General features: G+C 44.8%; 1 protein-coding gene across 2 annotated transcripts in view; it reads right to left on the reverse strand.

The window, feature by feature from the left end:
• Window positions 1-13,546, reverse strand: part of LOC126357744 (ATP-binding cassette sub-family C member Sur) — a 546,341-nt gene that overhangs the window by 337,721 nt on the left and 195,074 nt on the right. The window contains exon 2 of one of the 2 annotated variants that reach the window (XM_050007483.1): window positions 1,747-2,071. In XM_050007483.1, coding sequence (XP_049863440.1) covers window positions 1,747-2,071 — 325 coding nt within the window. Of the gene's footprint in view, window positions 1-1,746; window positions 2,072-13,546 lie in introns of those variants that run through there. The other variant, XM_050007484.1, reaches the window with a different exon arrangement.

Below are 13,546 nucleotides of genomic sequence, written 5' to 3' on the forward strand. Positions count from 1 at the left end.
GGGCTTTTGGTACAGGGCTGAGGAAGATCACTCTGGAACTGGCGCTTCGCTAATAAAGAACTGCAGGTCTCTACCTAAACAGAGAGACTTGTGTCCTTTGCTACTGTGCCACTAAGAGCCTGTGCCAGTCACCTTCTGAACTATCAGAGGTACTGCTTCTAGCAACATGCACACAACTAGTGATGCGTGGGTGTACTAGCTCGTCTTGAGTCGGCCATCTAAACATTTGACATATTCCTTCACACTTAGTCGTGGAACGGAGTCGAATTGGTTTGGTAGACCAGCAAATGGGTCCACCTGCATACTGGAATCCACTGGGTTTCAGAGGCTCATAGGGAAGTACCTGGATTCCGAATTAACCGAACGCGAGACCGTGTTCTTGGACTTTTTGGGCGCACGCCATTAATTGTGGCCATTCATGACTTCAATCGCCGAACGCATCATGGGGTGCCGCCTTGACCAGCAGAGGATAAAGTATTCGCTGTCATGGCGTTAGGGCTCCAATATATGTTTCTCAGCACCCTGTTCTTTCGAAACATATTTTTCTTCTTTTGAATAGAAGAATATAGATGCTTGGTGGTGACGTAGTTTTTGTGCCATAATCTGGATTCAAGTGTATCAAGTCAGATAAAGTGATTAATGTCGTGTGTCGATCTCCAGCTGATCACTTTGTCCACCATAGACCCGATCTTAGTGAAAGCGGTTGTCAAATATAAATGTTTGTGTGAAGGTTTTTTAGTCATTTTTTTGTCTTGTGATGTTAAGAATGAATAAATCTATTGTCATTTAGATAAAAACTTACCCTGTGTACTGATTAACAGTACGTTGCCATTTTTGTTAAAGTCCAGATCATAAAAGAAAGTAGTAAGCTTGCATAGGTCAACACTGCGAACAGTCTCAATTGCCATCTATTTAGAAATACATACCTGCCTGTAGCGTTGTACAATGGAATTACATTGTTAGAGGTAAATATCAGTGGGAAGTGGGAATTTGAATTTTCAACGGCGCTCATCGTAAAATGTATCTCTGGAGGGAGGCACGTTTGTCATATCTAGGATGTAGTCATAACAATATGTAAGCTTTCGATGCGGCTCGAATAGAACTGTTGAATAGTGTGTTAACAGTAAGACGGCAGAGTAGCGAGGGGAGTGCGGGTAGAAGAGGAAGCAAGCATCGGCTGCCGAGGAGAGTTGAGCTGTTGGGATGGGGGGGGGGGGGGGGGGGGGGCAAGCAGTTGCAGTGCTGGCACTACAAATTGCGCGTCATGCTTAAACGAAAGCAGACGAAAGGCTTGGCAGTAAAACTCGCTTTAAATGTTGTTCGTAAACGAAACTGAAATCGTCATGTACATGTTTGTCTACTACGCACTCACAAACCATTCATCCGATAATTTTGCGAGCATCGCTACGTAATACTGGTTTCCTTCTAACCGTAGGCTTACCGGTAGGGGTTGTTGGCGACTCCCGAGATGGGCCAGCAACTGCCTCTTCACTGATTTTCGTAATGTTTAGCACAACATGGAGAACAGTACAGCGCAAAACAATAACGAAGCAGACGACAATGGCTACCTTGTACAACACAGTCAGCTGCGTAATGTTGGCAGCAGTCGAAACTGCGTGCTTACCGAAGCCTCCCGACGTTTACCGACTTCTACCGATTCGGGACTAGGGACAGGTCTGCCATCTAAAAGCTTACACACTGTACAGTGGCCTTACGTTGTAGATTGTGCAGAGACATAGGAGTTACCTGTGCGTAGGCGAGGAGGAGGGCGAAAGCAGCGGCGAGGGCGGAGCTGGCGGGCCGCACGTGCAGAAGGCCGAGGCCGGCGCCGGCCCAGCAGGTGGCGCCAGCGGCGGCGCGCGCCGCCCCGTACACCAGCAGCAGGCCGGCGGGCAGGCAGCGCGGCGCGCGGGGCGCCCCCGCCTGCAGAGCTGCCAACTGCAGCAGCGCCGCCCCAGACGCCAGCAGCGCGTGTGGGAGCCGCGGGCATCGCGACCCCGCAGCAGACAGCGAGGCTTCTCCCAGGGAGACCAACTCGCTTAGCGCCAGGCACAGCCAGCACAACGACCACCTACGCAAGGTAACACAAGCGCTTACCGTCTCGTAGACTCGGCTCTAGATGTCGGACAGCCTGCTCTTTCTCTTTCCCTCTCCGTCCCTCCTATGTTATTCCATATTAACCATCCCGAAAAAATGCATTTTAATATATTGTTTATGTGAACAGAACGGCAACTTCAATGCTTTAGAACCTGGCTCCTTTTTATTCCGCAAGGTTTAATTGTAGAAAAATGAGAATGACATAACATTAGCAAACAACAAAGGATTGGTGTAGGAAGCCGATAAGTACACTACTGGCCATTAAAATTGCTACACCACGAAGATGACGTGCTAAGACGCGAACTTTAACCGACAGGAAGAAGGTGCTATGATATGCAAATCATTAGCTTGTCAGAGCATTCAGACAAGATTGGCGCCGGTGGTGACACCTACAACGTGCTGACATGAGTAAAGTGTCCAACCGATTTCTCATACACAAACAGCAGTTGACCGGCGTTGCCTGGTGAAACGTTGTTGTGATGCCTCGTGTAAGGAGGAGAAATGCGTACCATCATGTTTCCAACTTGGATAAAGGTCAGATTGCGGTTTATCGTATCGCGACATTGCTGCTCGTGTTGGTCGAGATCCAATGACTGTTAGCAGAATATGGAATCGGTGGGTTCAGGAGGATAATACGGAACGCCGTGCTGCGTCCCAACGGTTTCGTATCACTAGCAGTCCAGATGACAGGCATCTTATCAGTATGGCTGTAACGGATCGTGCAGCCAAGTCTCGATCCCGGAGTCATTAGATGGGGACGTTTGCAAGATAACAACCTTCTGCACGAACAGTTCGACGACGTTTGCAGCAGCATGGACTATCAGCTCAGAATCTCCTCCAGGAGAGCTTCTTTTAAGTTTGGAAGCAAGGAGACGAGGTACTGGCAGAAGTAAGGCTGTGAGGAGGGGCCGTGAGTCGTGCTTGGGTAGTTCAGCTGGTAGAGCACTTGCCCTCAAAGGCAAAGGTCCCGAGTTCGAGTCTCGGTCCGGCACACAGTTTTAATCTGCCAGGAAGTTTCATATCAGCGCACACTCCGCTGCAGAGTGAAAATCTCATTCTGGAAACTTGTAAGTCATTTTCAGCCAGGTATCCGGATACTTTTGATCACATAGTTTATTTGTTTATCTGGAGTTTTTTTCCGTCACAATAGTTCGTACTCATGTATGTGCGCCTTCTCCTAAACTACCCTTAGTAACTGGAGATTTATTTCCTGCAGTAACAGCAATAAGAGTAAATAAATACTGTTGACGACACGTGAAACAGTACAAATATAAAACAGATTTCTGGGGTGTGAAGCTTAATGAAAATGATCGAATCCCTATTGGACTTCCATTAATACCGGCTCTTTTTCGAATAATGACGATCTTAAAAATCAAACGAGTTGTTGCACATAAATTCGCAAAGACTGCGCGCTTAAGAGAGAGCTCATTTTCTGGAAACATGTGAAGAAACACAAGTTCTAAGACGCGTCGGTGTGCGTCTGCATACGCTACCAGGCCATTCGTGCTGACGAAACGTCAGAAGCGTTTTTACAGGAAAGAGTTAAAGTAATTGCATGTCAGTAGCAACTGCTGTGGAACCAGGCGTACTGTGAAACAAACACACGACGTGGCAGTCATGCCGTAGTAACCTTTCGCGCTATCCAAGAAGCGGCACAAAGCAAATTTCACGTCGAGGCGTAAATTTGTGCACTGCGCCAGGGAAAAAACGGCGCGTGCGTCATTGTTTGAACGCCGGGTCGTTGATTCACTGCAGTGGGGAGAGTCCGGAGCGAAACTTGCGAAATACAACGACGTCATAGCCCTTAAAATGTGGCAGACGTCTAACAAGCCCAGCAGCAAAGCGGAAGTTCTGTCATTAGCCCGGACGGGTCTTCTGTTTGAATTCTCGGTTGTCAGTATTGCACAATATTTTTAGGTCCGTCCATACGAGATAACTTCTTCTAAAGTATTAACTATCGTAACTTGCCTAGTGATTATCGGTTGTACAATGTATTCATTACATGCTCGTATAGCTCAACGCACAGAATGACAACTTGCAAGACAGAGCCGGCCGCGGTGGTCTCGCGGTTAAGGCGCTCAGTCCGGAACCGCGCGACTGCTACGGTCGCAGGTTCGAATCCTGCCTCGTGGATGGACGTGTGTGATGTCCTTAGGTTAGTTAGGTTTAAGTAGTTCTAAGTTCTAGGGGACTGATGACCACAGATGTTAAGTCCCATAGTGCTCAGAGCCATTTGAACCATTTTGCAAGACAGAGAGGTCAGCCAGAGCAGCGTGTAGTCTGCGCAGTGGATTAACAAGTGTTGATGTGGGACACTGACCAGTCCGCCTGTGGTTTTAGCTGGTTTTCCACGCTCTTTTAGGAAAATTCTGACATTATCCCAAATTTCCACCTCAGAAAATGCGATACACAAGCTGCTAAAATATGATAGCACGCAGGCAGAACAAGGTGCACACGCTTCGCAGACAGATGGGGCGCGCGGCTTACCTCGCTTTAAATTTGCTTATTGCCGACGGGCGCCATTCTGGACCTATCGCGCTGCTGCTCACACTTTGCCCACTGCAGTATACACTGGTGTGTAAAACGAAAGTAACTTTCGCATGATGTGTTATTGCTAAGTAATATAGCACGATGGAACTTGAACCATACGTAGGAACAACTGCTACAGTATAGTACAAAAGATAACTGAAGGAAATACTTAATGAGGCGAACGGAAATGACACTTTTATTCAAAGACAATTATTACACAGAAATCATCGCGATTTGCAGTGATCCTGTGGACATTACACAAGGCAGAACATTGTTGTGAGTAGGGTGTGTGATCACCACGAACAGCAGTGGGTGCTTTGCAACGTGTCCCATGCTGATCATAAGGTTGGTAAGGTCTTGTGGCAGGGCGTTCCATTCCATCAAACGGTTGAAATGGCTCTAAGCACTATGGGACTTAACATCTGAGGTCATCAGTCCCCTAGACTTAGAACTACGTAAACCTAACTAACCTAAGGACATCACACACACCCATTCCCGAGGCAGGATTCGAACCTGCGACCGTAGCAGCAGTACGGTTCCGGACTGAAGCGCCTAGAACCGCTCGGTCACACGGCCGGCGTTCCATTCCTCCACCAGCGCAGCTGACAACTGCTCGACTGTCGTTGGTGGGTGTGACGTGCAGCAATAGGTCTCATCACCCCATCCTACATGTTCTCCATGGGATTTAAGTGGGGAGGGGGGAGGGGGAGGGAACAATGCAGATCGGTCCAGTCTCTGAATGTCCTCTCGTTTCGAGAGCCCCTTCACCAGCGCTGTTGAATGCGATCACCAATTGCCATCCATAAAAATGAAGTCAGGGCCGAAAACACCCCTGAAAAGATCCACATGTGGATGCAGTACAGTGTCAGAATAGCTTTGACCATTGAGTCTACCGTGTTCAAAGATTTGGAGGCCAGTACGTCCATACAGCAGCACGCCTCCCTACTCCATAACAACTGGACCGCCAATCGATTTTCGGCAATTTTCCTGGGTGACTAAAAGTGTTCCCACCTCCGCCTTATGAGAGTACATTCAGAATCACTGCTGAGACTACACCATTACAACTGAACCACCAAAACGATCATGTTCGGCAACGCTCCTGGGTGAATTATGTGTTCCCACGTCTCGCTAAGTTAGGGTACGTCTAGAATCATTATTAAGGCTGAATCTGCTCTCATCAGAGAAGAGCACGTGATCCCAGCCCTCGGTGGTCCATTTCCTAAGCTCTTGGCACTATAATAAACGATGTCGCGAATGGTGCGGATGTCAACGGAACACAATGTATTGGTCGAAAAGGAAGGGCTGGCCGTTGTTGCCGAGTAGTTCTAGGCGCTTCAGTCCGGAACCGCGCTGCTGCTACGGTCGCCGGTTCGAATCCTGCCTCGGGCATGGATGTGTATGATGTCCTTAGGTTAGTTCGATTTAAGTAGTTCTTAGTCTCGGGGACTGATGACCTCAGATGTTAAGTCCCATAGTGTTTAGAGCCATTTGAACCATTTGAGCCGCCCGGGATTAGCCGAGCGGTCTCAGGCGCCACTGTGCGGCTGATCCCGGCGGAGGTTCGAGTCCTCCCTAGGGCATGGGTGTGTGTGTATTTGTCCTTAGGATAATTTAGGTTAAGTAGTGTGTAAGCTCAGGGAGTGAGGACCTTAGCAGTTAAGTCCCATAAGATTTCATAAACATTTGAACATTTTTTTTTTGAACCATTTGAAAGGGAAGGAGACCACTTCCATACAGCGGCTTTGCCACTGTGGACCCTGAAATTGCGTGCCTCGTATTCATGTTAAATGTGGATGTTGTAATTACACTCGCTGTTTGACGTGGGTCCCTACTTGCCTGTTGCATAATGTAACGAGCATCTGCTGCTATAGTTGATGTGGTCACCGCCTCTTCTCCTTAGGCTGCAGTGCCTGAGGTTCGGAACGGAGCTTGCGCTACACTCGTCACACTTCGCATTTCGCCAAATTTTCCGATGGGTCTTCCCTCTGTGTAGTCATCCAGATGTTGTTCCCGGGCCATTTTGTTATGAAGACGACAACCACAAGGCGCCTTAGCTGCTCTCTGATTGACGCGTGCTCTCTTTTTTGTAGGGGCGCTGTAGTCACGCTGACATCACGCCATGTTGCGTCCAGCTTTCTGTACGATGTTGCTACAACTCCGACAACGTGCCTCCGCACATTTATTCATTTCCGTCCAGTTGTTAACATGTTACGTTACTTTATCTACCCGTCCTTCAGTTTTGCACATCAGTGTATTTAGACGCCTCTATTAAAGAAGTGAGCTAAACTACTTCACGTATTGCTACAGGAGAGTAATAGCTTGAAGTTAGAATCGCCAGCAACAAAAAGAAATATAAGAAAAGTGAGTTGGATATTATGTTTTGTGAGAATGAGCCGCAATTTTCGCGCTGCTGTCGTAACCAGTGGCGACAGCGATAGGATTCGAGTTCCTGGTACGATAGCGAGGTCATACATCAAGTGTTGCTACAAGTAGTTTTAAACTGATCATCTGGAATGCTCAGCTACAGCAGCGGACGACATAGCTAAAATACGTCGGCAGTGTCGTTTCTACAAGCAAAAATCAAGGTTGCACGTCACACGTCACAGTTACTGATCAGTTTTCGTTAACGAAATCTGATAGAATCTAACTAAAACAAACCATTAACAAGTAAAGAAACCATGCTCCTCTGGGTTGAAGACAGGACATTAGACTGTTTTCTCCTGGAAAAGTTTCTTAGTGCAATGCTTTTATAAACGAGGCAAAATTGCAGTAAATGACGTAGTGCGTGTAATACGTTGTATTTTTTTGTCAAGAAATATTTACTTGAACACAGTGTTGTGCAAAACAAAACTGCCTCATGGACAATAGGCATGCAATGAACAGTATCCTCATTATAAATGTATCATACAAGCATGAGCAAACACAACATCCCTGCTTGAAAGCTAACAGCCGACATTTACATATATCGACTGGACTGTACTTGTTACATGTCATGTGCAGACCACTATATCTATGTTCTGAATGTTCTGAACTAGTTTCCCCAAATATATGCACCAGACATTCTCTGAATCAAATATTGCACCTAGTCTGAAATTGTTATTTTAGCATATAATCAATTGTGAAATTTCGAGGATTAAAGAAAAGGCTCTACTGTCCGCTTACATTTGCATGTCTTTTCTGCTTTTTTGAATTTCCTTTTATTGCTTTCTTTGCTGCAACGACACAGTAAACGCAAGCAAACGAATGAGAAAAGTAAGAAACAGTCTACTAGATTTTAGCATTAGCTGTGGAAGGAAATGAAAAAAATGGCTCAAATGGCTCTGAGCACTATGGGACTCAACTTCTGAGGTCATTAGTCCCCTAGAACTTAGAACTAGTTAAACCCAACTAACCCAAGGACACCACACACATCCATGCCCGAGGCAGGATTCGAACCTGCGACCGTAGCGGTCTCGCGGTTCCAGACTGCAGCGCCTAGAACCGCACGACCACTACGGCCGGCACGAAATGAAACAATAACCATAGGTGTTGGCGCTGCTACATGTCAAAATTGGTTCAAATGGCTCTGAGTACTATGAAACTTAACATCTGAGGTCATCATTCCCTTAGAACTACTTAAACGTAACTAACGTAAGGACATCACGCACATCCATGCCTGAGGCAGGATTCGAACCTGCGACGTTATCAATTGCGCGGTTCCTGACTGAAGCGCCTAGAACCGCTCGGCCACCTCGGCCGGCAGCTACATATCATCTTTAGTTGAAAGTTTCAACCATTTGCAAACAAAGAAAAAGCGTCACGCGTCTAGAACCTAACCTCACATTATTCATTGCACAGCAATTTTGATCATGACTTTGTTGAAGTTAAAACACGGAAGATGTTTGTTGTGACATAATCGTTCGGCGTATCTCAGATTTTAAGATGATTTACAGTTATGCACAAAAATTCTTTTTGTTGTATCTCTCCCTTCAGCAGGAACTCTACAGTCTTTCCTGCCTTCTGCCATCGAATAGTGTTGCCGAAGTCACAAGCTTGGTATCATTTCAGTGGAAATATACGAAAATACTATGCTGCATACATAACAGGGGAGCACAGTACAGCTGAAAACGTGACAGGACACAACTTCAGCTAGCCCGCCCCCTTTAGATCACCACTGCGGCAACAGGAAGGATATTCGGGCCCTAAACTTACATTAAAATATGGAGTAAACTTGCCATATTATGAAAATGACGGACTCAGTAGGGCGAGTAAAATTCTGGGAACTAATGAGATTCTTTATGACAAGATAACGACCTCTAAACTCAATTAACGTCGGTTGAAAACGCTTGACTGAAATACCGAACTTAATCTTTTACCGCCGATGTGATTTGTAAGATCTTTCGATGTCTACTAAACCGACGGCTAAATTCATCCACTTCTTGCAACACGAATATTCGTATCCGAGACGAAATTGTTGTGAGCTCAGACGATTCGCCGACAAAAGCAAACACGGGCTGTCCTGCCGGTCGTATCGGAACTGGATGAGTCTGTCTAGGCGTAGCTCTACGGACCGGATGTTTGCCTGACCGCCCACAGTCTATACCTGTGGCTGCCCTTGCGTTCCTACGCTTTGTATCGATAGTTACAGGCGCGCTGTGTGCCTCTTCAGATATCACTCGTCAGATTGCAATGACAGTGCACGACGATACATGAAACCTTAATCATATTTCTGTCTCTACTAAGCGAAGAGTACTTTGAAAGTACTCCGATTTATCCTTTATAAAACAGAATGTATCTGCATCGCACGTCTGATGGCCCTTTCCAAAAATCACGGAAAGATGTACCGATATTTTTAAAATTCTATGACCCTCCTATATGCCGTCTCCAAACATTAACCGACTGTGTCTATAGGAAAATATAGCAAAAATACGAGAAAACATATTTCACTTACTGATATATTGCACAAACATGTAAACGAAAGTGTTGACAACTAATCCACAGCAAAATTACCTCTAACATAATAAGTATCTCAATGCTTAATGCTGAATGCACAATAGGCTATTTTCCTATGTCAAAAATGTGGTTCGGATTGTTGTCATTCTGACTGATTATAACATTCGAATAGTATTTACAGTCAACATTCTTACAAAATATCTGTTATTTTTTATGTAATTAAAGCTTAAAAATCGTTAAACATCAAGATTTGGACAAGTGATCGAAATTGCTCTGTTATTGGCTGAAGCTCTGGTGACGTCACAGGCTAGGAGTAGGACGGAGCTATACGTATGTTATAGGAGTGTTCGCCCAAGTTACGAGGTTTTTACGTACTTTTTCTGCGAATAGAGTAGGTATTTTGTGATGGAAAATGCAATCACTGCTTTTAAGTAACAACAGAAAGGACTTTTGTGAACGCTTATGGTGAAAACCTTGCGAAAGTTGATGCATTTATGCTCGATATATTTAGAGCGGCGACATGTGCAACGACGGACATTCTTTTCTCTGCTCCCTGCATTATTAAACTTGTTCAAAACTAAGGAATTGTAGAACTTTTGAAAATGTGTTGTTGTTGTGGTCCGCAGTCCAAAGACGGTTTGATGCAGCTTTCCTGCTACTCCATTCTGTGCATGCCTATTCATCTCCGAGTAACTAGTGCAACCTACATCCTTCTGAATCTGCTTACTGTATTCATCTATTGCTCTTCCTCAACGATTTTTACCCCACACGCTTCCCTCCAGTACTAAATTGGTGATCCTTTGATTCCTCGGAACATGTTCTATCAACCGATCCCTTCTTTTGGTCAGATTGCACCACAAATTTCTCTTCTCCCATGTTCTATTCAGTGCCTCCTCGTTAATCATGTTATCTACACATCTAATTTTCGGCATTCTTCTGCAGCACCACATTTCACAAGCTTCTGTTCTCTTCTTGTCTAAACTGTTTGTTGTCGATGACTCACTTCCATACATGGCTCCACATGAATACTTTCAGGACGGATTTCCTGGCACTTATATCTACAGTCGATGTTAACAAATTTCTCTTCTTCAGAAATGCTTTTCTTGCGATTGCCAGTCTACATTTTATATCGTCTCTACTTCGACCATCATCAGTTATTTTGCTTCCCAAATAGCAAAACTCATTTACTTCTTTTAAATGTCTCATTTCCTAATTTAATTCGCTCAGCATCACCTGATTTAATTCGACATTCCATTATCCTCCTTTCGCTTTTGTTGACGCTCATCTTATATCCTCCTTTCAAGACATGTCCATTCCATTCAACTGCTCTTCCAGGCCCTTTGCTATCTTTGATAGAATTACAATGTCATCGGCAAACCCTAAAGTTTTTATTTCTTCTCTATGCCCCCCCCCCCCCCCCCCCCCCCATGAACCATGGACCTTGCCGTTGGTGGGGAGGCTTGCGTGCCTCAGCGATACAGATAGCCGTACCGTAGGTGCAACCACAACGGAGGGGTATCTGTTGAGAGGCCAGACAAACGTGTGGTTCCTGAAGAGGGGCAGTAGCCTTTTCAGTATTTGCAGGGGCAACAGTCTGGATGATTGACTGATTTGGCCTTGTAACAATAACCAAAACAGCCTTGCTGCGCTGGTACTGCGAACGGCTGAAAGCAAGGGGAAACTACAGCCGTAATTTTTCCCGAGGGCATGCACCTTTACTGTATGATTAAATGATGATGGCATCGTCTTGGGTAAAATATTCCGGAGGTAAAATAGTCCCCCATTCGGATCTCCGGGCGGGGACTACTCAAGAGGATGTCGTTATCAGGAGAAAGAAAACTGGCGTTCTACGGGTCGGAGCGTGGAATGTCAGATCCCTTAATCGGGCAGGTAGGTTAGAAAATTTAAAAAGGGAAATGGATAGGTTAAAGTTAGATATAGTGGGAATTAGTGAAGTTCGGTGGCAGGAGGAACAAGACTTCTGGTCAGGTGACTACAGGGTTATAAACACAAAATCAAATAGGGGTAATGCAGGACTAGGTTTAATAATGAATAGGAAAATAGGAATGCAGGTAAGCTACTACAGACAACATAGTGAACGCATTATTGTGGCCAAGATAGATACGAAGCCCATACCTACTACAGTAGTACAAGTTTATATGCCAACTAGCTCTGCAGATGACGAAGAAATTGAAGAAATATATGATCAAATAAAATAAATTATACAGATAGTGAAGGGTGACGAAAATTTAATAGTCATGGGTGACTGGAATTCGGTAGTAGGAAAAGGGAGAGAAGGAAACGTAGTAGATGAATAGGGACTGGGGCAAAGAAATGAAAGAGGAAGCCGCCTGGTAGAATTTTGCACGGAGCACAACTTAATCATAGCTAACACTTGGTTTAAGAATCATGAAAGAAGGTGGTATACATGGAAGAACCCTGGTAAGACAGAGATTTAGGAACCAGGTTTTAAATTGTAAGACATTTCCAGGGGCAGATGTGGACTCTGGCCACAATCTATTGGTTATGACCTGTAGATTAAAACTGAAGAAACTGCAAAAAGGTGGGAAATTAAGGAGATGGGACCTGGATAAACTAAAAGAACCAGAGGTTGTACAGAGTTTCAGGGAGAGCATAAGGGAACAATTGACAGGAATGGGGGAAAGAAATAGAGTAGAAGAAGAATGGATAGCTTTGAGGGATGAAGTAGTGAAGCCAGCAGAGGATCAAGTAGGTAAAAAGACGAGGGACAGTAGAAAACCTTGGGTAACAGAAGAAATACTGAATTTAATTGATGAAAGGAGAAAATATAAAAATGCAGTAAATGAAGCAGGCAAAAAGGAATACAAACGTCTCAAAAATGACATCGACAGGAAGTGCAAAATGGCTAAGCAGGGATGGCTAGAGGACAAATGTAACGATGTAGAGGCTCATGTCAGGGTAACATAGATACTGCATACAGGAAAATTAAAGAAACTTTTGGAGAAAAGAGGACCACTTGTATGAATATTAAGAGGTCAGATGGAAACCCAGTTCTAACCAAAGAAGGGAAAGCAGAAAGGTGGAAGGAGTATATAGAGGGTCTATACAAGGGCGATCTACTTAAGGACAATATTATGGAAATGGAAGAGGATGTAGATGGAGATGAACTGGGAGATACGATACTGCGTGAAGAGTTTGACAGAGCACTGAAAGACCTGAGTCGAAACAAGGCCCCTGGAGTAGACAACATTCCATTGGAACTACTGACGGCCTTGGGAGAGCCAGTCCTGACAATACTCTACCATCTGGTGAGCAAGATGAATGAGACAGGCGAAATACACTCAGACTTCAAGAAGAATATAATAATTCCAATCCCAAAGAAAGCAGGTGTTGACAAATGTGAAAATTACCGAACTATCAGTTTAATAAGTCACAGCTGCAAAATACTAACGCGAGTTCTTTACAGACGAATGGAAAAACTAGTAGAAACCGACCTCGGGGAAGATCAGTTTGGATTCCGTAGAAATGTTGGAACACGTGAGGCAATACTGACCCTACGACTTATCTTAGAAGGTAGATGAAGGAAGGGCAAACCTACGTTTCTAGCATTTGTAGACTTAGAGAAAGCTTTTGACAATGTTGACTGGAATACTCTCTTTCAAATTCTGAAGGTGGCAGGGGTAAAATACAGGGAGCGAAAGGCTATTTACAATTTGTACAGAAACAAGACGGCAGTTATAAGAGGTGAGGGACATGAAAGGGAAGCAGTGGTTGGGAAGGGAGTGAGACAGGGTTGTAGCCTCTCCCCGATGTTATTCAATCTGTATATTGAGCAAGCAGTGAAGGAAACAAAAGAAAAATTCGGAGTAGGTATTAAAATCCATGGAGAAGAAATAAAAACTTTGAGGTTCGCCGATGACATCGTAATTCTGTCAGAGACAGCAAAGGACTTGGAAGAGCAGTTGAATGGAATGGACAGTGTCTTGAAAGGAGGATATAAGATGAA

Source organism: Schistocerca gregaria, chromosome 1, assembly GCF_023897955.1.
Source record: "Schistocerca gregaria isolate iqSchGreg1 chromosome 1, iqSchGreg1.2, whole genome shotgun sequence".
NCBI lineage: Eukaryota > Metazoa > Arthropoda > Insecta > Orthoptera > Acrididae > Schistocerca > Schistocerca gregaria.